This window comes from Salvia splendens, chromosome 16, assembly GCF_004379255.2.
Source record: "Salvia splendens isolate huo1 chromosome 16, SspV2, whole genome shotgun sequence".
Taxonomy (NCBI): domain Eukaryota; kingdom Viridiplantae; phylum Streptophyta; class Magnoliopsida; order Lamiales; family Lamiaceae; genus Salvia; species Salvia splendens.
The window spans coordinates 2,560,443-2,588,281 of NC_056047.1; the positions used below are offsets into that span (position 1 = coordinate 2,560,443).

Consider the following 27,839-nt stretch of genomic DNA (forward strand, 5'->3'; position numbering starts at 1 on the left):
TCTGTCCCACATAATTTGGGACACTTTGACCGGGCACGAGTTTTAAGAAATGTAATGAAAAGTGAGTTGAAAAAGTTAGTGGAATGTGGGTCCCACTTTTATATATTAGTTTTATAATTAAATGTGAGTAGGAATGAGTTAGTGGAATGTGGGGTCCACTACCAAAAATGGTAAAAGTGAAATGAGTCAAATTATGTGGGACGACAAAAAATGAAAAACTAGGTCAAATTATGTGGGACGGAGGGAGTAGTTGCGATAGCGAAGTTTGACCGTTGAGGTTGACGCTCATTCGTGGCGCCACATCACTTTATGGTCAAATAAATTCCCATTAAATTTTAGTAGGAGTAGTAGTATTTATTTTTTGGTAAATCTACACTGCAATTTGGGCCTATGGATTGAGCCCACGTATTTCTTCTGCAATTTCTGTCCATAATCCAACCAGTTTTACAAATATTAATCCAATCAGTTTTACAAAGCAAACAAACACACAAAATTTTGATTCTTTTATTAGAATTGTCCTATTTCAACATGTATAATCTTACACTTTCATAAAAGGTGTCTATCGGTAGACATCAAAATATATGTTTGGTATAGAGAGATCTAATTAGGTTTTAAATCTCATCGTTGCTTTATCTAGTATTCAAAAAAAAGTACATGAATAGAAGAACCATACAACTATCTAAAAATGAAAACCAAATACGATATAACAATTCCTTATTCAACCAATCCGATCAGACTGAAAAATGCAAATCAAATCAAATCAAATCGGACACACGCCTTTGTCGCTCGACCACGAGTGAACGGGCGGAATGCTCTGTTCAAATCTGAAGAAATTCTCGGGATCAACCATGGTCTTCACTAGAACAAGACGATCAAAATTGTTCTTGTAGTACCTCTTCCCCCAAACACTCGCCTGTGCATAGCTCGTCCTCCCCTCAACGTTGTTGACTCCAAAGTCGAGATCTCTGTAGTTGACATACGCAGACCTCGGATTGTTGGAAACATAAGGAGTCATGTAATCGTAATACCTCTTCATCCAATCCACATACCTCTGCGCATTCTCATTATCTTGCCAGTACACAATAGTCTCCACTTTAAACAAGTTTCCCGCCCTGTGCGGAAACGGAAGCGCCGATTCCGAAATCTCCGCCGTCCTCCCGCCGTGTGGGATGAAAGCGATCAGCCCCGCCACCGCCTCCGGCGCGAAGAGAAGATTCAACAAGCCCCTGACCCCTTCCTCCGGAAGAGGCTTCTCTACAAAATCCGACTTCATTTTCAAGAATCTCAAATTCGGATCCTTCCTGATCAGCAAATCCGCCGGCGTTTGGAGATCCAACGGCAATGCGGAGGTGAATCGGCCGAAGCTGACGACGGAATCGATCCAGCTCATCTCCGCGCAGTCTTCTCTTACCAAACCCAGCTCGGGGAATGTTTTTTGGACAAGCGCGACTAATCTGTCGGCTCGTCCAAGGAAAAGGGAAAAGAAGTTAGCCGAAACCGTCGAACCGACTCTGTTCAACAAGATACCGACGAAAAGATCCTTGTCGGCGTAGGGCGCGACGGACTGCCATTTCTGGACAAGTTCCGTCGCGTTCTGCTCCAGAGTCTTGCTGACTTGGAAAACAGTGACAGTTTCTGGAACATCCACCAGCTGCACCTTCCATGCAACAATAACACCAAAACTAGCGCCTCCGCCGCCTCTGATCGCCCAGAACAGATCCTCCCCCATTGATTCCCTGTCAAGAATCTTGCCTCTGGCGTCTACTATTCTCGCGTCGATGATGTTATCCGCCGCCATGCCGTATTTCCGCACCAACGTGCCGTCGCCGCCGCCGCTGAAGTGGCCTCCGGAGCCGACGGTGGGGCAGAATCCGGCCGGGAAGCCGAGAAGCAAGCTCTTTTGAGAGATGTGGTAGTACAGCGCGCCGAGGGTCGCGCCGGCGCCGAGCCAGGCGGTTTTTGCCTCGGCGTCGACGGTTACTTCGCCGAGATTGAACAAATCGATGATCACAAACGGGGCCTGCGATCGGTAGGATAAGCCCTCCATGTCATGGCCGCCGCTTCGGGTTCGGATTTCGAGGCCGGTTTGCTTGGCGCAGCGTATGATTGGTGGGATTTGGGATTCGTGGTTCGGGGCTATGATCACCTGCGGCTTGGGAGTAGATTCTGTGGTGAATCTTAGATTCCAGATGGCGGCTTGGAGGATTGAAGTGTAGGAGGAGTTGGATTTGGTGTAGACAAGGTTGGATATCGAGGCGTGGTTGTCGGAATATTCCGACAAACATTCGAGGAAATGGTTGTGGCCATCGGCGGTGGCCGCCGGTGAGAAGGTGGAGATGAAGAAGATGATGAGAGTGAGAGTGAGAGTGAGAGTGGAGATGGAAGGAATCTTCATGGTTTAGAGAGATTCTACTTGTGTTTAATATTAAGTTAAATGTGTTCTATTTATAATGTTTAATGAGAGTAAGAAATTTATGGTGAATGGGAGATTTTTCGTCGCCCTCGTCTCTATTGGCGGCACTTCTTTGATTTAAAAAAAAATAAATATAATGTGAGTTCCTTTCTTTCTTGAAAAAAACATTTAATGTTGATTTATGAACTTTTTGTTGGAAGCTGGAAAATTACTAAATTAGTGTCTAATCTCAATTGTTTAATGCAGGGTTTAGTACAAAGAAGTAAGATGAATAAATCCACATGTCGTTTCTTTGGAGACTTTGATTAATGAAAATTAGTAGTGTTTAATCTATTTTTTGTGCTTAATCAACATGAAAAAACATGAATATAGTTATGTTGATGAGATGTCGATGGGTAATAAGATGAGTTACCTTTCTTCTATATTTTTAAAAATATCAATTTGTGGAACCAAGCAAGTATCGTGGCATCATTTCAAATTGGGTGGCTCGTTAGTTTTTTTGCTTTAAAATTTTAAATATTTTTTAACTAGCTATACGACAATGGTTGCTTACATATATGCAACGATGTTCAATTATTTCACCTAGTGCAGTTTTCTAGTCTTTCCTGGTAGCTTAATAAGTCCAACTCGAAACACAAGCATGTGATGGAGACTACAAAAAGAAAGACCACTTTGGTAGTATGATTAATTAAAATTTAAATTCGAACTCTTACTTTTTTCTAATACGATATTATAATTAATAAGCTTGTTATTCATTTTTAGACTAGTCCAATGAATATAGATATTAATCATGTTCTTGCAGCTAAGTTGGACAAATCGGTCTTAATAATAAAGCTTGAATATTATAATTTCAATCGTGGCATGCATATATACATAATTATCACTTCATCTGATTAAACTTGTACCTAGATGATTAAAGGTAACTGTTTATAAAGTAAAGCAGTGATTTTGATGATTATGGTCACTTATTTATTATCTAGTTATAGTCAAAGATTCGTCTCCTTGTCAAATATGATGGTTTATTTAAGTTTGTTGAATATTATACATCACAGTCATGATTCGTGGTTTTATTTCAACTTTCATAGTTGACACTATTGACATTTTATCTTTCGTTGAATTCACTATTCTCAGTCTAGTTTAATGAAGTTTTCTGTTTCGTTTTTTAGCCCTTCTTTCTTAATCATAAGAAAAAGTTTGAAGGGAGCAATTAAGTTTTCTTACTACTAACATTATATAATATCTCAAAGTGATAATTATATCATAAAAATAGAAACATGGATATCTAAGAACATCTTATAAAAAAGATTATCCCCTTAAGTTCGAGATGAATGGCGCTGGATTAGTCTCATTTTTCTAGCTACCAAATGGATTCGAATACATGGAAAAAGGAGTTGATTAATCCCCTTATAAAAAGGAGTGAATACATGGAAAAAGGAGTGGATTCAAATGGATTAATCTTATAAAAAGAGATTATCCCCTTATAAAACATGGATAATTTTATAAAGTGATCCCGGCTGTGCTTGTTTTATTTTGGATTTGATCTAGCTAGGGAATTTGTAGTTGCCCTAATTAGAAATTAAGCTTTGGAAATATGTATTTATTTGAAAACTAAAATACCAAGGTATGAGTCCAAAAATATAATGTTCCAGCCCAGTTAAAAGCCCAACAAATGCAAATGTAGAAGACCGCCATGTTTTATGGCGTGTGGGCTGATGTGGGAAAATAGTTAGTTGGGCTAATAATTAATGTTTGGGCTTGGATTTTAAATTGAGCCCATGCATGATTTGTTAAAAAACCCCGAAGTTAAAATCTTATTCCCGTAATATATTCTATTTAAGTTAATTAAATTCACGTTATTATTGATAGAAATAATAAATATAAAAACGATAATCTCGGAAGTCAGATATTTATATAAAGTAAAATTCTAACATAACCGTTTTTCCATAAACGAACTTCCACAATAAAAAAAAGTCTCATTTCACATTATTCCACTCACATTTATAAAAATAAGACTTATATTCTGCTTACTATTTCCACTTATTTTCCTTCGCATTTCTTAACATTTGCGCCGAATCGTAATGAAGCTTTATATTGTGAGCAAAGGAAGTAAAGAAAAGGAAATTCAAATATATGCAACCATAAAAATACAGCACTTGAACAAATAAATCAATTTATTAGGACATCAAAAAATTAAACAATCGATTAGAACAACAATTCTTTGAACAACAAAAACAAGTACTATTGGAAACTTATCATAAGAGACTAATCAGAAAGCCTTATCCAGAGACGTAACACAACACAAGTTCACTTTCATCAGAATATGTCTTAGTTCCCTTTCTTAGTCCACTTTGCCTGCAACGGCCGAATGCTCTGTTCATTCTTGAAGAAATTGGTCGGATCAACAACTGTCTTCACCCGAACAAGACGATCGAAATTATCCTTGTAATACGGCTTCCCCCAAATGCTAGCTCGCGCATAACTTGTCTTCCCATTAGGGCTATTCACTCCGATATCGAGATCTCTGTAGTTGGAATACGCTTCCCTTGGGGAGTTCGAGACTTAAGGAGACATGTATTCATAATATCTGCGGCTCCAACTTATGTAACGATCCGCATCAGCAGCCTCGGAGTTTTGCCAGTAAGTAAGGCCAGCAAGTTTGTAGAGCGCACCAGCTCTGTGAGGAAATGGGGTCTCTGATTCTGATATTTCATCCATTCTTCCACCATATGGCACCATGTAATAGTTAGTCTCGTCGGCTTCTGGTTCACGTAGCATGCTCACCATCTCTTCGATCACGTTCAAAGGAAGGGGTGTCCGAACATAATCCGACTTGGCTTTGAGCTGTCTGAGACAGAGCTGAGTCCGGTTGAGCAGAGCATCTAGTTGATCAATCGGCATTTGGTTGCTAACTCGGGGAAGATTTCTTGCATGTATGAAACTAATGCGTCGGCACCGCCTTGGTAAACTGAGAAGAAGTTTACTAAGACCGTCGTGTTTACCCTGATTACGATGACTCCAACGAACAAATCTTTGTCGGCTTGAGGCGCCACGTATTTCCAGCGGTGCCACAGTTCAGCTCCGTTCTGTTCTTCCACGTTCCTCGTGATTGAGAAAACAGTGATGGTTGCTGGAACATCCACCGGTTGTACCTTCCAGACAGTGATCACGCCAAAACTGGCACCTCCGCCGCCTCTGATAGCCCAGAAAAGATTCTCTCCCATTGATTTCCTGTCGAGGATTCTCCCATTAGCGTCGATCATTCTTGCATCAACGACATTATCTGCAGCAAGGCCGTATTTTCTCAGCATTGCACCGTAGCCTCCTCCGCTAAAGTGGCCACCGACGCCTACAGTAGTGCAAATAGACCCAGGAAACCCTAAAGTGGAGCTCTTTTCTGCAATCTTGTAGGACACAATACCGGTGGTTGCGCCCGCTTCAATCCACGCAGTTTTCTCCTCCACGTCGACCGTGACTTCGCTGAGATTGATCAAATCAATGATCACAAACGGACTTGTGAGACATAAGACAATCCCTCCATGTCATGGCCGCCACTTCGAGTTCTGATTTCCAAACCAGTTTTTCTAGCACAACGTACGATAGGCGGGATTTGGGATTCGTGCTCTGGGGTTATGATCACTTGTGGTTTAGGGAGTGGATTCGGACGCGAATCTAGGGTTTCGAGAACTGTAGGATGGAAGTGTAAGATGAGTTTGCAGGAGTGTAAATATCATCTGAAATGGAGGAGTAGTTCTTGAGTTGGTGGGTGAGACATTGAAGGAATTTGTCTTGCCTATCAACAGAAGCTGCAAGAGTGAATGACAAAATGAGAAGAAGAAAGAATGAGAAGTGAGTTGAGATTGAAGGAGGTTCCATGATTTATGATTTTGATGAGAAGATGAATTAATTTATGTGTTTGTATGTTGTTTGAGAGGCATGCATGGCTCCCTATTTATAAGGTAGTTCCCTTTGAATAAATCTATTATATTAATTCAAAGTCCACTGTCTTAATTTTCCTGCAAATGTTTGATTTTTTTAATATGCCACTCTCATATATACATACCTTATCTTCTAGGTCTGCTTAAATAGATAAACTGAATGGTGAGCAAATTCAAGTTGAAGAATATTTTCTAGGTCTCCTTAATCACATTAACTTAGTTCGCCCAATATCAAGTCATTTTATTGGTAAATATGAAGATTCTATAATATTTTTGACATTCAATGTAGAAAATTAACGTGTATTGCAGAGACGGTCAATGATTTTGATAAATTAGTCACGACTTTACCACGAGGGAATAAGTCAATTACATTTTGAGGATTGATAAAATTGTGTCTAAGCCACTTTCATTTTCATACTTGATTCAGACACACTGCTATTCATATAAATTAGAATGACTTGGACAATTATACAAATTAAGAAATATCAGCTGCTTGGAATTGGTCAGATTATGCATACTAGAATCAAATATTTAACAATTGAACTTCTTCATTCAATTCACATAGTAATAAATAGGATCATTTCAAACCTTAATGTCCTTACTAGAACATGGGAGCCTTATAAATAGGGTTCATGCATGCCTCTCAAACAACACTAAAACAAACTCATTTTCTCATAATCAAATTCACTATGAAAATAGCAAAATAATACTCACTCTGTCTCTATGTAGTTGAGTCGTATTCTTTTTTATATCGTCCCACTATAATTGAGTCATTGAAATTTTTGGCAACAAATAACATATCTTATCCGTGTTACTTTATTTTCTCATCTACTTTATAACATATTCATCTCTCTATTTTATTCTTTCTAATTACTTTATTTTTTCTCAACTTAACACATTTGAGATATTTTTTTTTGTGCAAAAAAAATACCTCTACTATTAGAGGAAGGAGGGAGCAATATTTAATAGCAAAATATTGATACATGGTCACAAAATGGAATGATGTAACGTTTTATTCATGTAACATTTTATTGTTAGTAATTACATCAAATAAATTTAAGCACCTCTTATTCAAATCAAAACAATAGCATGCAGCGTTTTTTTGTAAGAAATTACATAAAATAAATAGAAGAACCCTTAATCTCACTAATCTTTCTCAGAATGCAAAGTTGGAATGCTCTGTTCATTCTTAAAGAAATTATCTGGATCAACCACAGTCTTAACGCGAACAAGCCGATCAAAATTATTCTTGAAATATTTCATGCCCCAAATGCTGGCTTGTGCATAACTTGTCTCTTCTCCAACGTTATTGATTCCGATGTCGAGATCTCTGTAATTGAGGTATACTTCTCTTGGATTACTCGAAACATAAGGCGCCATGTAACTGTAGTACCTTCTGCTCCAACTTATGTACCTCTCTGAATCTCGAGCATCGTTTCCCTGCCAAATCACCGTGCTATAAATCTTGAACAAGTTACCAGCCCTGTGAGGAAATGGAGTTTCTGATTCAGAAATTTCAGACATTCTTCCACCATATGGGATCATTACGACAGCAGCTGGAATTTCCGGTTCGTATAGTAGTCGCTCAATTCCTTGTAACCCTAGTTCAGGAATAGGTTTTTGGACATAATCTGATTTCGCTTTGAGGCTTCCTAGGTTTGGTTGAGTTCGGTTAAGTAGTAATTCGATTGGCGCTGGGGTTATGGGGGCTCCTGAGAAATATAAGACAGATTGGATCCAGCTCATTTCAACGCAGTCTTCTCTCACTAAACCCAACTCAGGGAAGCTTTCTTGCATCATTGGAAGTAATCTGTCAGCTCCACCAAGGAAAAGTGACCAGAAGTTGGCTTCAATGGTGGCATTCCGTCCATCTTGGCTGGAATTCACCCTCCTTAAGATGACTGCGACGAACAAATCTTTGTCGAGATTCGGACCCACATTTTGCCAGCGGTGGACGAGTTTAGTCGCGTTCTGTTCTGATGTCCTGAACACTGAGAAAACAGTGACGGTTTCTGGAACGTCCACCAGCTGTACCTTCCAGGCAGTGATCACGCCAAAGCTGGCGCCTCCGCCGCCTCTGATGGCCCAGAACAGATCCTCGCCCATCGAATTTCTGTCGAGGATTCTCCCTTTGGCGTCGACTATTCTTGCATCGATGATGTTGTCAGCGGCTAGACCGTATTTTCTCAGCATCGTGCCGTAGCCCCCTCCACTAAAGTGCCCACCGGCACCAACGGTTGGGCAGATGGCGGATGGGAATCCTAGAACCGGGCTTTTTTCTGCAATCTTGTAGTATAAAGAACCGATGGTTGCGCCTGCTTCGACCCATGCGGTTTTTGCTTCGGCGTCCACTGTGATTTCACTGAGATTGATCAAATCAATGATCACGAATGGGACTCGTGAGACATAAGATAGTCCCTCTAAGTCATGGCCACCACTACGAGTTCTGATTTCCATGTCATTTTCTTCAGCACAGTATATGACAGGCGGGATCTGGGATTCGTGCTCTGGGGTTATGATCACTTGCGGTTTAGGAGTTGATCCTGAAGCAAACCTTAGGTTTTGGATGGAGAATTCGAGGACAGAAGTGTATGATGAGTTGGAACGGGTGTAAATGTCGTTCGAAATCGAGGAGTAGTTCCGGAATTGCTCAGACAGGCATTCTAGAAAATCTTCATGATCATCGGCAGAAGCTGCCCAAGAGCTTGAGATGATTAGAAGAAAAATGAATGTGAGAGATGAGATGGAAAGAGTTTTCATGATTGAAAAGATGATGAGTTTGCGTTTGAGAATGTGTTCTATTTATAAGGCTTAATTATCATGGTAAAAGATAGTACAAAGCTGATGAAAATAAAATATTATTTGAATTTTTATTATTTGATGTAGCATATGACATAAGATTAAATTGAACATTTCCAACGGCGCGCTTATTTGAATTTTTACTAGTTTGTGAGAAGAAAACGAACATTAGTCACTTTTTAAATATTTTTATATAGAATAAATTGGATGGGCCAACGGAATTTGATCGAAATTTTGGAGAAAGATCCTAGCAAATTTAATATGTGACGATAGACCGGTCTTAACTTTCTAGATTAACTAATATTTTGAAGTTACCCAATTTGACAATTCATCTTGCGTAAACAGTTTTTATTGGTAAAGTATTTTGACGCCGAGACCAAATCCTTCAATTTACTAGTACAATAGTATTTTTTAAATAAAAGAACATGCATACACTATGATGAAGGGAACTTTACTAATACAGTTTTAGAAGATTTTAAAAAGGGGTGAAAATTGAAAATTGAACATGATCTGTTGCAAATAAATTAATTTACTAATACAAATAGGGGTGTCGAAACGGGTACCCGTACCCGGAGAACCGGGTACCCGTACCCGTTTGTAGCCAAAATCTTTGTCCCGTTACCCGACCCGCACAGTGACGGGTACCCGCCTTGTCGGGTACGGGTATCTCGTACCCGACAGGCAGGTACCCGTACCCGACCCGTTTAAAACTCCTTTTAGGTTACGTGTTATAATTATAAAACTCATCCCCAAATACTTGCCACCTAAATCTATATTTTAATGCATAAAGAGGTTGCATGAAAGAGTATGCAATATTTTGTAAACACATAACAAAATCTTGTTTCAGTTTTAATAATTTCCAACGCAGTTTCTTAGGAATTGGGGCAGCAATCTGGAAGTTATTGACTTGAGCCCTTACCTTCTTCGCAGCAGGGGTCGGCGGCTGATGTGGGTGGTGGCGGGCGAGCGGGTGGCGGCGCGGGTGTGAAGAGCAGACAATTTAGGGTAATGGACAAAAGACTTCAGAGTTAATCCTAAAACGTGTATTAATTAAAATTACGGTAATGGACAAAAGACTTAAACGGATATTAATTAAAAAATTTAATACAATATTTATATTTAAACGGGTATATAAGCGGGTATCGGGTGTACCCGTTCGGGTATCGGGTATACCCGATACCCGCAAAAACCTGAAACTCAATACCCGTACCCGAACCCGTTCCCGCTTATGTCGGGTAGCGGGTACCCGAAACCCGACGGGTAACGGGTCGGGTGTGCGGGTACCCAATACCCGCTACCCGTTTCGACACCCCTACAAATAAGTACTCCGTACAATAAATGTCACCCAATAAACGTATTTGCTAGACCACTACAAGAAATAAAATATGAGATTAAAGATTTTACAAAAACTAAGAAAACAAAATGTGTTTCAAGTACACATAGAATATGTTGGAGGATTAATGATGTGTTGCATCTATTATTAGTTGTAGAAAGAAATGAACTTTTTTCTATAAATTAAAGGATAAGCAATAATCTAAAATATAGTCTATTTTTAAGGGACACGTGGAGCATATGTCATCTGACCATAATCTCGTATCGACCTTGTAAGGATGTAACATTATTGGTAGCTCAAAAAAACCACATCCGATTATTGAATATTGCAAACTTCTGAACATGTAAAATTTTAAACTTGAATTACGACATTTGACTATTGAATGTCAGACTTCTGCATATAATCTCGTTAGAAGCCTGAAATACCACATCTGACTTATGAGCGCTGGGCTTCTAGGCATTCACCCTTTGTGGTTTGAAAGATCTGAACTAATTTATGAGCATAATCAATTATAATTTATGAGCATAATCAATTATAATTTTAAATTTAAAGACTGTGTGGTGGTGGTGGTGGTGGTGGTAATTGTGTGCTGCGTATATTAAATGAAGTAGTAATATCTAATATTTACAGGATCATTAAATTGGAAAAAAAATCCCGTTTGTTACTAAAATATCTAATCCCTTAAAGAAAAAAAATAAAATGATGTAACATTTTATTGTAAAAAATTGCATTAAGTAAATATACGAACCTTATCTTAAATTAACGTATAATTGTAAGAAATGACATCAAATAAATATAAAAAAACTCTTTATTCATATCAAAACTATAGCATTTTATTGTAAGAAATTACATCAAATAAATATACTAATTCAAATGCAAACAACAGCATTTTATTGTAAGAAATTACGTCAAATAAATATAAGAACCCTTCATTCAGCATGGAGGGATCTGAGATGAAGATATATCTCAATCATCCAACGGCGGAATGCTCTGTTCATTCTTGAAGAAATTATCGGGATCAACAACGGTCTTCACCCGAACAAGCCGATCGAAATTATTCTTGAAATATTTCATACCCCAAATGCTGGCCTGTGCATAACTCGTGTCTTCTCCAATGTTATTGACACCGATGTCGAGATCTCTGTAGTTGAGGTACGCTTCTCTGGGATTACTCGAAACAAAAGGAGCCATGTAACTGTAGTACCTTCTGCTCCAACCTATGCTCCTCTCCGAGTCTCGAGCCTCGTTGCCTGCCCAAAACGCATTGCCAGCAATCTTGAACAAGTTACCAGCCCTGTGAGGAAATGGAGTTTCTGATTCATTAATTTCGGACATCCTTCCACCATATGGGATCATTACGACAGCAGCCTGAATTTCTGGTTCAAATAGTAGCCTCTCAATTCCTTGTAACCCTAGTTCAGGAATAGGTTTTTGGACATAGTCTGATTTCAATTTTTGGCTTCCTAGGTTTGGTTGAGTTCGGTTAAGTAGAAATTCGAGTGGCTGTTGCTGAGAAGGTGGTATTACGGGGGCTTCTGAAAAATATAACACAGATTGGATCCAGCTCATTTCGACGCAGTCTTCTCTCACTAAACCCAATTCAGGGAAGCTTTCTTGCATCATCGGAAGTAATCTGTCGGCTCCGCCGAGGAAAAGTGACCAGAAGTTGGCTTCGATGGTGGCGTTCCGTCCACCTTGGCTGGAATTCACCCTTGTTAAAACAACGGAGACGAACAAATCTTTGTCGAGATTCGGAGCCACATTTTGCCAGCGGTGGACGAGTTGAGTTGCGTTCTGTTCTAAAGTCCTACGGACTGAGAAAGCAGTGACTGTTTCTGGAACGTCCACCAATTGTACTTTCCAGGCAGTGATCACGCCGAAGCTGGCGCCTCCTCCTCCTCTGATAGCCCAGAACAGATCCTCGCCCATTGATCTTCTGTCGAGGATTCTGCCCTTGGCGTCGACTATTCGTGCATCGATGACGTTGTCTGCGGCCAGACCGTATTTTCTGAGCATCGGGCCCCAGCCCCCTCCACTGAAGTGCCCACCGACACCGACAGTTGGGCATGCGCCGGCCGGGAATCCTAGCACCGGACTCTTTTCTGCAATCCTGTAGTATAAAGAACCAATGGTCGCGCCTGCTTCGACCCACGCAGTTTTTGCCTCAGCATCCACTGTGATTTCACTGAGATTGATCAAATCTATGATCACGAAAGGGACTCTTGACACGTAAGATAGTCCCTCTAAGTCATGGCCACCACTTCGAGTTCTGATTTCAATGTCATTTTCTTCAGCACAGTATATGATAGGCGGGATCTGGGATTCGTGCTCAGGGGTTATGATCACCTGCGGTTTAGGATTAGATCCTGACACGAACCTTAGGTTTCGGATGGAGAATTCAAGGACGGAAGTGTATGATGAGTTGATTGGGGTGTAAACATTGTCCGAAATGGAGGAGTAATTGCGGAATTGCTCGGTCAGACATTTGAGAAAATCGTCATGATCATCGGCAGAAGCTGCCCAAGAGCATGAGATGATTAGAAGAAAAATGAATGTGAGAGATGAGATGGAAGGAGTTTTCATGATTGATGATTTGAAGTAGATGAGTTTGTATAAGAAATAATGTGTCCTATTTATAAGTACAAAGTTCATGAAAAGTTATTCTTATCCACATGATATTAAGTTGAATTTTCCAACGGCGGGCATAGCTATTTCAACCTTTTACTAGTAGTTTCTGAGGGCGAAACGAAGTTTAGTCAGATTTTTAATGTTTGTTTTACTATACCATAATTCCACATGTACATAAATTGAATGGGCAAATGGAATTGGATCGAAATCTTGAATTAAGTTCTTAACCATTGATTTTGAACATTCATGTGTAATTATAGTCAACAATCTAGATTAACTGACATTTAAAAAAACTTAGTGGAAAAAAGTACTTTGATTTGTACAACATCCTTCAATTTACTATTTATGTCTTATTTCGTGATAAAATTACATTGCTCTAGTCAATAATGATACTATATATTTAGAATATTTACCGAAAACCATCAGAAATTACTTGTCCATTAATATGATTCTCCCATTGTTGTGTAGAATACTAATGCATCAACCAAATGAAGGTGATTGTTTTCAAAATAACATTGAGTCTAGTACCAAAATTAATTACTAGTTTCGAAATGAAGGTAATTGTTTACAAAATCAAATTGAAATATTTGGTATACTAAAAAATAGGAAGAAATGAGCTAAGTATTTTAAGTGGGGTTATACATGATATTAGCAAAACTCGATTTTATTGCATAATACCGTCATTATTAGGTAGTTTTTATGTTATTTTAGAAATGATAATGATACTAATGAGGTTGTTAATACCTAAAAAAAATCTAAAATCGACATCCGTATTTTTCACAATAAAGAAATAAAGTATGTTGTAAATTACTTTAGCATTAGACAAATCAATCAGTTATCATAATGGCAATATTGTTAGTTGAGTAAAATATTACTAGGAAAGAATATTCAAAGTAACTACACAAGAAAAATGGAACACTGCATTCATATATTAGGTATTAGAAATGAGCTACTCACCCCTTAAAAGAGGATAAAAGATAAAATTCATCACGTGGGTAGGCTTTTAAGGGATAAAATTCATCACGTGGGTAGACAAGAGAAGAGATAAAGAGATAGAATGCATCATTGACTTGGGCCGCTCTGATACCATATTAGAAATAAGTCACTCACCCCTTAAAATGCCTTATAAGGGGGAGGATTATCCATACTTTTATAGGTGACCTAGGATCGTTACCAAATCAATGTGGGACAAGATATTAAGAATTTTAATATTAAGTGTCACCATATAAAAACTGAAAATTAAACCATTCAACTGAACCTATCTTCATCTTAAAGGTTTAAACATCATGACTCAATCAAACACGCAATCAAGAATTTGAATAGAATTTTGACTTATAAGCTCAAAACTTGAAATTCTAGGAAACTTATATTTGCTTTTTCTTTTTTTTTCTATTATCTTTGTATCGTTACACAATCCGCCTCCTCTATTATTCACATTAGGTTTAGAAGATAATATTTTTCAATGAAAAGAAATAGGAGGCTGTTATAGACCATCTTTATCGGAATACCATCAACAACTGACGGGCCGGCCTGACAACAAGGACGGAACAAAAAATTACTTTAGCAAGGAATATAATTAAGTAGTATATTATATAAATTTTGTGTTTGGAATTTCGAAACAATAATTTCAATACATTTATCTGCTTATATCATAGGGGCTTAATTTTCTACGATAATTCATATAAAATACCACAAAAATCGATAATATTATATAAACAAAAACAAAAAAAATAACTTGGAGGGGCTTAAGTCCATTCCCACATAAACGTGTTCATATACATTTTTTTGAATTTATAATATATTAGTACTAATACGATAGGGTATGGATCAAATAATACTAATTCTTATATTAAATCTAAGGTCAAACTTAAGTTATAAGATTAGAGTAATTAACTATCTAAATTATGCCAAGCGACATATTTGGATTGATACAATAAAGTCTAACACAATTAACAGAGCAGCCGCCCCTGTTTTAATTTGTATTTCTGTTTCAATACAATAATGAAAACAGAGATATTTAGATTAATAAAAAAAAATCTTCACATATAAACTCACGCTTCCTGAAATTAATAGCATTTCAGTACAATCAAATAAATTACGAAAATAGACATTATAACAACACCTTATCCACTGCTAAATACAGCATGATGGGCGTCGAAAACACTGTATCTTAATAAAATATCTAACTCGATACTTAAATATCAGAGACAGACGACACTGGCGGAATGCTCTGTGTGTAATAATGGACTGCACTTTTGGGCTTTGCTAATTAAATCAGCTGGGCTGGTGATAAGAGTTCCACAGCAGCAACCCATCTTCATGCAGCCGTCGACCAGATTGATAGTCACAACAGAGCTCGTCGCACACGGAGGCCGTCAACTCATTTTCACGACTTTGCTGTTCATTAGATGTGTTGGGATTTAGACACACAAGGCTTTCACACACTCAAGAAGATCACACACACTCACTGTTGTATGAGATCACACAATGCAGAAACACACACACTCACACTTTGAGTATTGAAGATGATAATCTTGGAGAGAAACTGGAAAACTCTTTATTGATAAAACTACTAAACTACATACACGGTTTATGAGCTATTTAAAGCTCTACAAACAAGTAGCAACTGCTACTAACTAACTACAACAAGAATCAAGAAAACAAGAAGAATAACCGCTACATCTCAGCAAACTAACTGCTGCTCCAACGGCTAGTTTCTCTGGGTTGCTTCTTCCTTCTCGGCTCAAGACCGAACTCCCTTCTCGGCTCAAGACCGAACTCCCTTCTCGGTTCAAGACCGAACTCCCTTCTCGGCTCAAAACCGAACTCCCTTCTCGGCTCAAAAACCGAACTCCCTTCTCGGCTAGTTCCAGCTCAAAGCCGAGCTTCCTTCTTCTGCCTTCTTCTTCCAACTGAAATGAGCACTCCATTATTACAATTCTCCACCTGAGGGCTCATCTCAGTTCTTGCACAAACATTGATCAACTTCTTGCAATGATCAAACTTGTCTCTACCTAGAGACTTTGTTAGCATGTCAGCCGGATTGTGCAAGGTGTTAATCTTAATCACCTTCACTCTCCCCTTCTCAATCTCATCTGTATTCAGCTTGGATTTGTCCACCAAAATCCAGGTTTTGTTCTTGAGTAAAGACTCTATTTCTTCATTCATGGCCTCTATCCATCTCTCTCTGTCTTTGCTTCTCATGGCCTCTTTATAGGTAAGAGGATCAGCAATATCAATACTCTCAGCAGCACACAGTGCATAATAGACCATATCTGCAAATTTCTCAGGAGGCTTTGCATTTCTCCTTCCCCTATCTCTTGCAATCTGGTACTCTCTGGTAGGATCTGCTGTGGGCTCATCATTTCTTCTACCTTGAGCTGGAGCACCATCACCCTCTGGATCAGGTTCATTTTCTGAGTCAGTGACTCCACCTGCTCCTAGGCCAACTCCCATAGGCTCCACCTTGAAGAAATCACTCTCAACTTCACTGGAGTCACTGGAGTCCAGCTTATCTTTCAAGTAGGGCATCTGATCCTCCAAGAACACCACATCCCTACTCACCAACACCTTCTGCCTACCAGGCTCAATACACCAGAGCCTATACCCCTTAACACCCCTCTGATATCCCAGCAAGATACATTTCAGAGCCCTAGCTTCAAGCTTACTTTGCCTAGCATGAGCATAGGCTGCACACCCAAACACCTTGTATTTTGAGTAGTCACTATGAGCTCCATACCACATGTAATCAGGAGTTTCAGATTTCAGGGCAGTAGATGGGCATTTATTGATGAGATAGGCTGCTGTATACACTGCCTCTCCCCAGAACCTGCTGCTCAAACCAGAACCAAGAAGCAGACACCTCACCCTCTCTAGGATAGTCCTATTCATCCTCTCCACAACACCATTTTGCTGGGGATTACCAGGAACAGTACGGTGCCTCTTCATACCCTTCTCTTTGCAAAATATATCAAATTCAGCAGACAAGAATTCCAAGCCATTGTCAGTTCTTAAACATTTAACACTCCTTCCTTTCTCTAGCTCCACCTCCTTACACCATATCTTGAACTTAGTGAGTGTTTCAGATTTTTCCTTAAGAATATATACCCACAACTTCCTTGTATAGTCATCAATGATAGCTAGATAATACTTTCCTCCACCAATTGAACACACCGGTGAAGGCCCCCAAAGATCACTATGTATGTAGTCTAAAGGGGCTGTAGAAGAGTGAATACCTGTAGGATAGGGTGCCTTCTTTGCTTTTCCAAGTATACACTGCTCACAGGGGTCCATCTTGTTGAAATCTCCAGAGATCAGGCCCTTCTTGATGAGTTCTTTCAAGCTTCCTTCTGCTGGATGGCCCAGCCTCTTGTGCCATAGCATTAGGGAATCATCTGACACAGCATTGCTTTCTCCATCAACAGCCTTAGCCTTCAAATAATAGAGAATATGCTCTCTGTCAGCCTCCATCATCACTGCATCTCCAGATTTCACAAACAATTTTCCTTGACTCATTAATATAGTGAACCCCCTCTGCTCCAGCATTCCCAATGAGATGAGGTTCCTCTTCACTTCTGGAATATACCTCACCCCAGTCAGGATCTTCACAGAGCCATCTTGTAGGCTTAGCTTCACCTTCCCTATCCCTTTTATCTGACAAGTATGATTATTTCCAAGAACAACCGTACCCGATGCTTCTTGAAGATCATGAAACCAGCTTCTATTGGGGCACATATGGAAGCTGCACCCCGAGTCCATTATCCACCTGTGACTGACCCCACTGTCACTAATATTCATAAGTTGAGCCGGGGGATCAGCACTCTCCACACAATCAGATTGGTTGTGTCCCTCAGAGGCCATCTTTCTCTTCCATGCATGACAATCTTTCTTCAAATGTCCAGGTTTCTTGCACCAATAGCAAGCTCTGGTTTCCTTCTGAGCATCAGAACTTGAGGGTTTAGGGCCCTCAAACTTCTTCTTGAAGTTCTGCTTCTTGAACTTCTTCACATTCAAGGCATCTGCAGCTTGAACATTGGAGCTTGCAGAGCCTCTGTTGGCTGTCTTCTGGAGTTCTTTGGCCATCAAGGCTGAATAGACTTCTGCATAGGTGATAGGTTTATCTCTTCCATAGATAATTGCATCACTTAACTGGTCATACGAGCTAGGCAAGGCATTCAATGTGAGAATGGCCTTATCCTCATCTGAAATCTTGACATCAACAGATCCCAGGTCATCAATGATCTTGTTGAACTCCTCTAGCTGCTCAATGATGGACCTATCTCCAGAAAAACTATAGGCATACAGCCTCTTCTTGAGATACAGCCGGTTAGCCAAGGATTTGGCCAAGTAAACTTCATCCAACTTGTCCAAGATCTCCACCGCAGTCTTGGCTTCTTGAACATCCCTCAAGACCTTATCTCCAAGGCACAGAATCACTGCAGAATGTGCCTTGAGCTGCATCTCCTCCATCTTTGCCTGAGCTTTATCATCAAGCACTGGAGCCTTTCCTTTCTCCTCTGGTTTTGCAAGAACTGCGGCCAAGCCTTGTTGAATCAAAACCGCCTTCATCTTCATCTTCCACAGGCTATAATCATTCTTGCCTGTGAACTTTTCTGCATCAAGCCTTGCTGCCATCTCTGAAACCGTTTGATCCTCTGCAAATCAGCTTCAATATCCCTTCCCACAGACGGCGCCACTTGTTGGGATTTAGACACACAAGGCTTTCACACACTCAAGAAGATCACACACACACTCACTGTTGTATGAGATCACACAATGCAGAAACACACACACTCACACTTTGAGTATTGAAGATGATAATCTTGGAGAGAAACTGGAAAACTCTTTATTGATAAAACTACTAACTACATACACAGTTTATGAGCTATTTAAAGCTCTACAAACAAGTAGCAACTGCTACTAACTAACTACAACAAGAATCAAGAAAACAAGAAGAATAACCGCTACATCTCAGCTAACTAACTGCTGCTCCAACGGCTAGTTTCTCTGGGTTGCTTCTTCCTTCTCGGCTCAAGACCGAACTCCCTTCTCGGCTCAAGACCGAACTCCCTTCTCGGCTCAAGACCGAACTCCCTTCTCGGCTCAAAAACCGAACTCCCTTCTCGGCTAGTTCCAGCTCAAAGCCGAGCTTCCTTCTTCTGCCTTCTTCTTCCAACTGAAATGAGCACTCCATTATTACAAGATGATTATGGTTAGTTATGGTTTTCTTTAGTTATTTAGTACAAATATAATGTAATATGAACAAAGTGTCGAGCGTACTTATAAGCTCTATCTCGGGTTTTCTTTGTGGTTCTTTCCCGAGAGATAGGTAGGTTGAACCTCCCTAGGTCCTAGATATAAAAAGGGAACTTGTCATCACATTTTAATTAATGAATGAATGATAAGAAATTTTCCCAATTTGCGTTCTCTTTATTTTTCTCTCAACAAACTGACGAACTGTCCGACGGAGGAGACCTCCGCGTGCAGCCTGAATTTGATCGCCGAGCTCTCTCGCCGTCGATCCTTGTCTCGATACGATCAACATCGTATCATCTGGTGCTTTCATTGACGTTCTCATGGCTACCAATCCCAATGACATACCTATTATTCCCAGCCGGGAACAGCTCGGGTTGCCGCAAACTGATGTTGTTCGGCCTGATCCGAACATGCCGACGGTGGCCGCTCCTGCCTCGGAGGTCATGTCCACCGGTCAGTGGGAGTGGATTATGTCCTCGTTTGCAAGATTGGAGTCACGATTGGCTGCATCTGAACACCGGCCAATAGACCATCGTGTTCCTCCCCGGCCCGATCCTGATCCACCATATGCTATTCCACTCTCCGCAGCGGTTCTCCACCCTCATCCGATTCAGCAACCGCCCAATTCAGCAGTTAGTGGGTTTCAATTTCCTCCACAACCGTCCACAACTCCTCTTTCCCACTACCAACAAGTAACTACATCTTCACAACCTCCACATACTGGATTCGTACTACCACAACTGCCTCTCCAATACAACTCTCCTCCAATGTACGGCTCTGATCCATATGCTCATGCTCGACCTCATCATCCACACACGCTACCAACTAATCAGGTGCATTCGCAGTACGGCCCAACGACGATCGTCGACCGCCTGTTTTCTTCACCAATGGTCGGCCCTCGGCCTACTTCTTGTTGGTATCCCTCGGCAGATCGACAGCCTCGCGGGAGTCATGATCAACACAGAGGTGTTCGTCTGGATCCTCCCCGTTTTGACGGTACTGACACAGCAAATTGGATTTTCAAAATCCAATATTATTTCGATCATCTGATGATGCCGGATACAAACAGGTTGCACTATGTCGTCCCATTATTCGACCCGCCGGCCTCCGAATGGATAAAACATTATTGCTCTAATAATGATTTTGTTACTTGGCAAGACTTTCTATCCGACGTACGTTATCGTTTCGATCCGGACTGTTATGAAAGTTACATTGGCTTAATCGCAAAATTGTGTCAAACCGGCACGGTGTCGGATTATCAGCTTGAGTTTGAGAGATTGCAGAATAAGCTCTCCGGCGTCCCGGATTATATTCTTCTTCCCATTTATATCGCTGGTCTTAAACAACCATTGCAACGGGAGGTCAAGTTACATCGCCCTGCTACACTTGCTGCAGCTTTTGCCTTGGCCAAGGAATTATCGGCATGTCGTCCGGAGCATCAACCGTCAACCTCTAATTATCAGCATCAACAATGGATTCTGCGTGAACCGAGGACTACATACAGCACCTCTCCTACCCCAAACCCAATTACATCTTCTTCTTCTCAAGGTCCACGGCCTTCGGGTGGCAGATTCCGAGAGCTCGTCAAACTACCGGTGATGCGCCTTTCTGCATCGGAGAAGGCAGATCGATCTCGTCGCGGGTTATGCTGGTATTGTGAAGACAAGTGGGCCACGGGTCATGTGTGTAACCATAATTTTTTGGCTTACATGGGCGTCGATGCTGACGAAGATGATGTGGTTGAATTAGAGACGGATGATAATGATATCACAGCGGATCTATCTCACTTGAATGCCATCGAAGGCCGACAACACCTGAAGTCTTTTAATTTTGTGGGAACAATCCACAAATCTGCTGTGAATATTCTAATTGACAACGGAAGCTCCCATGATTTTATACATCCGTGCATCGCCGAAAAGCTAAGTCTTTCTTTGACGAAGATTAAACCTTTTCGTGTTTATGTCGGTAATGGTGAATCCTTAGTTTGTTCTCATGTCAGCGAGGAGACGGTTGTCGATCTACAAGGCCATATATTTCTCATTGATTTATATATTTTGGCATTTCATGGTCCGGATATCATATTGGGTATGGAATGGTTGGAATCATTGGGATGTGTCACACATGATTATTCGGCCCGGACTATGGAGTTCTTCCGTGATGATGCTCTTGTCGTCCTTCGTAGCCTTTCAACTTTGCCGCACCGAATGTCGGCTGCTTTGACGATGTTGATTTCACATATGGACGAGCTGGATTTTTTAAAGCTTGCTGAAATTCCAGCAGATCAGCCTATAGACCAGCCTGGCCTCCAGGATGAATTTCCAAAAGAATTGCCTCCTACTGCCCTTCACGTTTTGTCCCAATTCTCGGCAGATTCTGCGTCGCAGGCTGTGGCACCACTTCCTGAAGAGTTTTTCATGTCGCGACCTGTTGTCAAATTGATAAGGTTGCAGGAACGTCGCGTGGTGATGCAACACGGACAGCCGGTTGAACAAGGGCTGTTTCAGTGGTCTGATTCGATAGACAATTCCCCGACTTTTCCTCCATTTATCCTTGAGGACAAGGATGATCCTATCGGGGGGGGGGGGGAGTTGATAAGAGTTCCACAGCAGCAACCCATCTTCATGCAGCCGTCGACCAGATTGATAGTCACAACAGAGCTCGTCGCACACGGAGGCCGTCAACTCATTTTCACGACTTTGCTGTTCATTAGATGATTATGGTTAGTTATGGTTTTCTTTAGTTATTTAGTACAAATATAATGTAATATGAACAAAGTGTCGAGCGTACTTATAAGCTCTATCTCGGGTTTTCTTTGTGGTTCTTTCCCGAGAGATAGGTAGGTTGAACCTCCCTAGGTCCTAGATATAAAAAGGGAACTTGTCAACACATTTTAATTAATGAATGAATGATAAGAAATTTTCCCAATTTGCGTTCTCTTTATTTTTCTCTCAACAAACTGACGAACTGTCCGACGGAGGAGACCTCCGCGTGCAGCCTGAATTTGATCGCCGAGCTCTCTCGCCGTCGATCCTTGTCTCGATACGATCAACATCGTATCAGCTGGTTTATTTTGATGGCCCGTTTGTAATTGTGTATTGATCCAATCCGGATTTGGCCCAATACTTAATTGACTGTCCCGATGGCTGCCACGTGTGCCCTCTCACGTGGATCATGACGCTGGAACGTTGGATTTAGGGTGTGTTTGTTTGGAGTCTATACACTCCTATCCGTCTATTTGACTCCTCAGTCGGTTCATGTACTCTCTCTCTTCTCGACTTTGCTCTAGCTTCTCTCTAAACTCTCTTCTCTCTCTCGTTGAAATGCCATCCGATCTTCTTCTCCGGTGGCTCCCTTCTTTGTTTTAGTGAGGATCGAGTGTCGTCTCTCAACTCTTGTGTTGATCTGGAGATTTGTGTGAGATTCGAACGGTTGAGTTCGTTTCTGGTTTGTTTCTGGAGAGTTCTTTGGTTGATTTCATAGATCTGGAGGTTGCTGAGTGTTCTTGAGGCTTGAGACTGTGGTTGTGAGTCTTTGAGCGTGGGGCGGTTTATCATGTTGTAGTAATCGGGAAACCCTAGCTCGGGGTCAGATTGTTTCACGGTGCTCTCTTGTGACTTGTTGGATAAGATCGAGGAGGTCCTGGGCCCAGTTAAGTCGTGTGTGCGACCTGAGCCATTCGCTGATCTTTGTGTTCCAATATTTCTTGTGTTGTCAGTTTTGTTGCTTAGATCCGAGAGGATCCTTTCCCTAGTGTTACTAACTTGTGTACTGAGTTGTGCAGGTGATTTCCAGAGGAGAAATCCGGTGCTATTGCAGTTGGTTAAGACTCGATAATAGATTAGGGTTTTCTGTAAATCTTGTACTTGTCTCAAGTTGTATTAGTGTAATACTTTGGTTTTGTAACTGGCTTGTACTTGCTGAGATTAGCCATCTCAGTGGTGATACAAACAAAAAAAGTCCCGGTAATTAGTGAATCCTAAGTGATCTGATCCCTACACTCTGTTCCCCGGATCAACTACGGTTTTCACCCGAACAAGACGATCAAAATTGTCCTTGTAATACGGCTTCCCCCAAATACTCGCTTGTTCATAACTCGTGTCACCAACAACATTATTGACTCCATGGTCAAGATCTCTGTAGTTGAAATACGCTTCCTTGGGCGAGCTTGACACATACGGAGTCATGTATTCGTAATACCTTCGACTCCAGCTTATGTAACGGTCCGTATCCCCCGCCTCTAAGTCTTGCCAGTAAGTCAGTCCGACAAGTTTGTAAAGCGCACCTGTTCTATGAGGAAACAGAGTCTCTAACTCTGATATCTCTTCCATGATTCCACCATATGGAACCATGCAGTAGTTAGTCTCGTCTGCATCGGGTTCACGTAGCATACTCACCATGTCCTCTATCACGTTCAACGGAAGGGGCGTCCGAACATAATCCGACTTGGCTTTGAGCTGTCTGAGACCGGGCTGAGTCCGGTTGAGCAGAGCATCTAGTTGATCTATCAGCATTTGGTTGCTAAATAAGGTGGATTGGATCCAGCTCGCTTCGATGCAGTTTTCTCTCACTAGCCCTAACTCGGGGAAGATTTCTTGCATATACGAAACTAATGCGTCCGCTCCGCCCAGGTAAAACCTGGACAGTCGTGTTCACTCTGAATATGATGACCCCGACAAACAGGTCTTTGTTGGCTTGAGGCGCCACGTATTGCCAGCGCTGCCATAGCTATGCGCCGTTATGTTCTTCCACGCTCCTTGTGATTGAGAAAACAGTGACTGTTTCTGGAACATCCACCGGCTGCACCTTCCAGGCAGTGATCACGCCAAAGCTGGCGCCTCCGCCGCCCCTGATGGCCCAGAACAGATCCTCGCCCATTGATTCCCTGTCCAGGATATTTCCGTTGACGTCGACTGTCGACTATTTTCGCGTCGATGACGTTATCCGCAGCGAGGCCATATTTTCTCAGCAGCGCACCGTAGCCTCATCCGCTGTAGTGCCCACCGACACCGACCCAGGTGCAGATAGACCCGGGAAATGCCAGAGTGGGACTCTTTTCTGCAATCCTGTAGTATACGACACCGATGGACGCGCCTGCTTCGATCCAGGCCGTTTTCTCATCCATGTCGACTGTGACTTGGCTGAGGTTGACCAAGTCAACGATCGCGAACTGGACTTGTGAGAACTGAGACATAAGACAGTCCCTCCATGTCGTGGCCACCGCTTCGCGTTCTGATCTCCAGACCACTCTGCTTGGCACAGAGTACGACGGGTGGGATCTGTGTCTCGTGGTCCGCGGTCTGGAGTTATGATCACTTGCGGTTTCGGAGTGGAGTTGTATAAGAATCTTGTGTTTCGGATGGAGGATTCGAGGATGGAAGTGTAGGAAGAGTTTGAAAGGGTGTAGACAACGTTGGAAATGGAGGAGTAGTTGTCGCATGTTTGAGAGAGACACTGAAGGAAATCGTCTTGTTCATCGGCAGAAGCTGCCCATGAGCTTGTCACGATTAAAACAATAAAGAGTGAAGTAGTTATCATGATTTGTGTAACTGAAAAGATTAATTTGTGTTTGTGTTTGAGAGGAAAGTACTTATAAGGATGGATGTATTGATTCCTCAAATTTATTTTCTTATCTTTTTAAGTGTGATTATAATCATTTTTTGTCATTTTGGATTGTAAACAATTTATATAACCATTTATTTTATTTTAACTTTAGAATGTGAATCTCATGTTCTATCAACTTTTTACACTCATAATTCAATATAAAACTAATACTTTAAATATATCACACATTTCACTCATTTTTTCTCTTTAATTTTCTTCATAAAGTAAAACAATTTATTAAAATTTGTGTCGAGTAAAAGTGCTCAGCACTTTAAATGGTGGATGGAGGAGTATTTTTTAATGGGACAATCATATTCTAATTTAATTAATATACTCCGTATATTTGTAGTTGGTAGTATGATTAGTATCTTAGATTCATTAGAAACATCATATCGATCGAATGATCCATAAGAATAAAATATCACTAACTTGGTCAAGGATCCAACTCCCTAATTTTCTTTACTCGTCATGATTATAGGTATAGACAATTAATCAGATGGATATTTCAATTTTACTCAATTTGACATTGTGATTAGTAATGAAAAAAATGAAATCTAAATTCCAATTTGAATTTAGCTATGGCCAAAATCTAATACCAATCTCGTATATATACGGTATTACCCTTTCTCTTAAAACATGTTCACATACAACCACACTCCTAATTAATTTGGACATTTCCTCAAACAATTGTATTTCTCATAATAGAGTTTTTCCCAAACAAAATATTGTACAAATTGTACATGCATTGTATCTCGAACATTTGTTAGGAACTTAGGATCTACATAATTTTCTTGGAAGTCTCTTCCGTTCGGATAATACTCCTTTTTACTTAACTAAATAAATAATTCTTCGATAAAATCCACTCTTATCCCATTTTTAGTAAAGGAAAACAAATTTTGCATTTGCAAGTTTCAGGTTCGAAATATCAATTATTAATTTGCTTTGAAAAGTCAAAAAAGTTGCTCAAGGAGACACCTATTATTTTTGTGGCGTTATGTGTGGCGAATTTTTTTTAAATATTAAAAAGTAGATTAATTAGGGATAAAAAAAATTGAATAAAGAGATTATCTTTTGGAGATGGATGGAATAATATTTTTATGTTCAAAACACGTTTATATCTCAATTAAGTTCGAATATCTTGTCAGGTTTAAATTGAAGCTGTAGATAAACTAAAACAAATAGAATCAAATAACGGAAAAGATTATTTCAATACAAATATTATAGAAATGCCACTCGTACAAATATATGGTTCAATAATGAGCCTTATTATTCATAACAAAATGAATAGAAACAATGTTATATGGTGAATAAAATATGTAAATCCCCATCCTCAAACATCCGCGGCTGCAGACGGCAACGGTGGGATGCTCTGTTCATTCCTGAAGAAATTGTCCGGATCGACTGCGGTTTTCACCTTAACAAGACGCTCGAAATTATCCTTGTAATACGGCTTCCCCCAAATGCTGGCTTGTTCGTAACTCGTCTCACCAGCAACGTTATTGACTCCAATGTCGAGATCTCTGTAGTTGTAATACGCTTCCCTGGGCGAGCTTGACACATATGGAGTCATGTACTCATAATACTTACGGCTCCAGCTTATGTAACGGTCCGCATCCGCAGCCTCCGAGTCTTGCCAGTAAGTCAGGCCGGCAAGCTTGTAGAGTGCACCAGCTCTGTGAGGAAATGGAGTCTCTGATTCTGATATTTCGTCCATTTTCCCACCATATGGCACCATGTAGTAAATAGTCTCGTCTGCTTCGGGTTCGCGTAGCATACTCACCATCCCTTCGATCGCGCTCAAAGGAACCGGTTCCCGGACATAATCCGACTTGGCTTTGAGCTGCCTGAGACCGGGCTGAATCCGGTTAAGCAGAGCGTCTAGTGGATCGACCGGCATTTGGTTGCTAAATAAGGTGGATTGGACCCAGCTCATTTCCGTGCAGTCTTCTCTCACTAGCCCTAACTCCGGGAAAATTTCTTGCATGTACGAAACTAATTTGTCTGCGCCGCCCTGGAAAGCTGAGAAGAAGTTAACTTGGACGGTCGTGTCCACCCTGAACACGATGACTCCGACGAACAGATCTTTGTTGGCTTGAGGCGCCACGTATTGCCAGTGGTGCCACAGCTCAGCGCCGTTCTGTTCTTCCACATTCCTGTTTATAGAGAAAACAGTGACTGTTTCTGGAACATCGACTAGTTGTACCTTCCAGGCAGTGACCACGCCAAAGCTGGCAGCTCCGCCACCTCTGATAGCCCAGAACAGATCCTCGCCCATTGATTCTCTGTCGAGAATGTTTCCTTTCACGTCGACAATTCTGGCGTCGATTACGTTATCTCCTGCAAGGCCGTATTTCCTCAGCAGTGTGCCGTAGCCTCCTCCACTGTAGTGCCCGCCAACGCCGACTGTTGTGCAAATGGCTCCAGGGAATCCGAGAGTGGAGCTCTTTTCCGCGATCCTGTAGTATACGACACCGGTAGTTGTGCCTGCTTCGATCCAGGCAGTTTTCTCCTCAACGTTGACCGTGACTTCGGTGAAATTGCCCAAATCGATGATCACGAAAGGGACTTGTGACACGTACGACAGTCCCTCCATGTCATGGCCTCCGCTTCGGGTTCGGATTTCTAGACCGGTTTTTTTGGCACAACGTATGATAGGGGGGATCTGGGATTCGTGTTCTGGGGTTATGATGACTTGCGGTTTTGGAGTGGATTCGGATAAGAATCTTGTGTTTCGGATGGTGGATTCAAGGACGGAAGTGTAAGAAGGATTTGAAGGAGTGTAGATAACATTGGTAATTGAAGAGTGGTTCTCACATTCTTGAGAGAAACATTCAAGAAAAGATGAGACAGAAGGAGTTTTCATGGTTGATGATAG

The 27,839-nt window shown here is 41.0% G+C and overlaps 5 protein-coding genes across 5 annotated transcripts; all 5 read right to left on the reverse strand.

The window, feature by feature from the left end:
* Nucleotides 1-699: 699 nt before the first annotated feature.
* Nucleotides 700-2,398, reverse strand: LOC121770905 (cannabidiolic acid synthase-like). Its single transcript, XM_042167679.1, has one exon. It carries the CDS (start codon nucleotides 2,393-2,395, stop codon nucleotides 761-763), a length of 1,635 nt encoding a protein of 544 aa, XP_042023613.1. The 5' UTR covers nucleotides 2,396-2,398; the 3' UTR covers nucleotides 700-760.
* Nucleotides 2,399-7,399: 5,001 nt separating this feature from the next.
* On the reverse strand, nucleotides 7,400-9,108 carry LOC121770770 (berberine bridge enzyme-like 18). Its single transcript, XM_042167543.1, has one exon. The coding sequence runs from the start codon at nucleotides 9,106-9,108 to the stop codon at nucleotides 7,495-7,497; it is 1,614 nt and encodes a 537-aa protein (XP_042023477.1). The 3' UTR covers nucleotides 7,400-7,494.
* Nucleotides 9,109-11,219: 2,111 nt separating this feature from the next.
* On the reverse strand, nucleotides 11,220-13,065 carry LOC121769852 (berberine bridge enzyme-like 18). The gene has a single exon (XM_042166617.1). It carries the CDS (start codon nucleotides 13,061-13,063, stop codon nucleotides 11,447-11,449), a length of 1,617 nt encoding a protein of 538 aa, XP_042022551.1. The 5' UTR covers nucleotides 13,064-13,065; the 3' UTR covers nucleotides 11,220-11,446.
* A 10,290-nt stretch (nucleotides 13,066-23,355) lies between these two features.
* Nucleotides 23,356-23,961, reverse strand: LOC121771923 (cannabidiolic acid synthase-like). Its single transcript, XM_042168826.1, has one exon. The coding sequence runs from the start codon at nucleotides 23,959-23,961 to the stop codon at nucleotides 23,356-23,358; it is 606 nt and encodes a 201-aa protein (XP_042024760.1).
* Nucleotides 23,962-26,294: 2,333 nt separating this feature from the next.
* On the reverse strand, nucleotides 26,295-27,557 carry LOC121771924 (tetrahydrocannabinolic acid synthase-like). The gene has a single exon (XM_042168827.1). It carries the CDS (start codon nucleotides 27,555-27,557, stop codon nucleotides 26,295-26,297), a length of 1,263 nt encoding a protein of 420 aa, XP_042024761.1.
* Nucleotides 27,558-27,839: the final 282 nt, after the last annotated feature.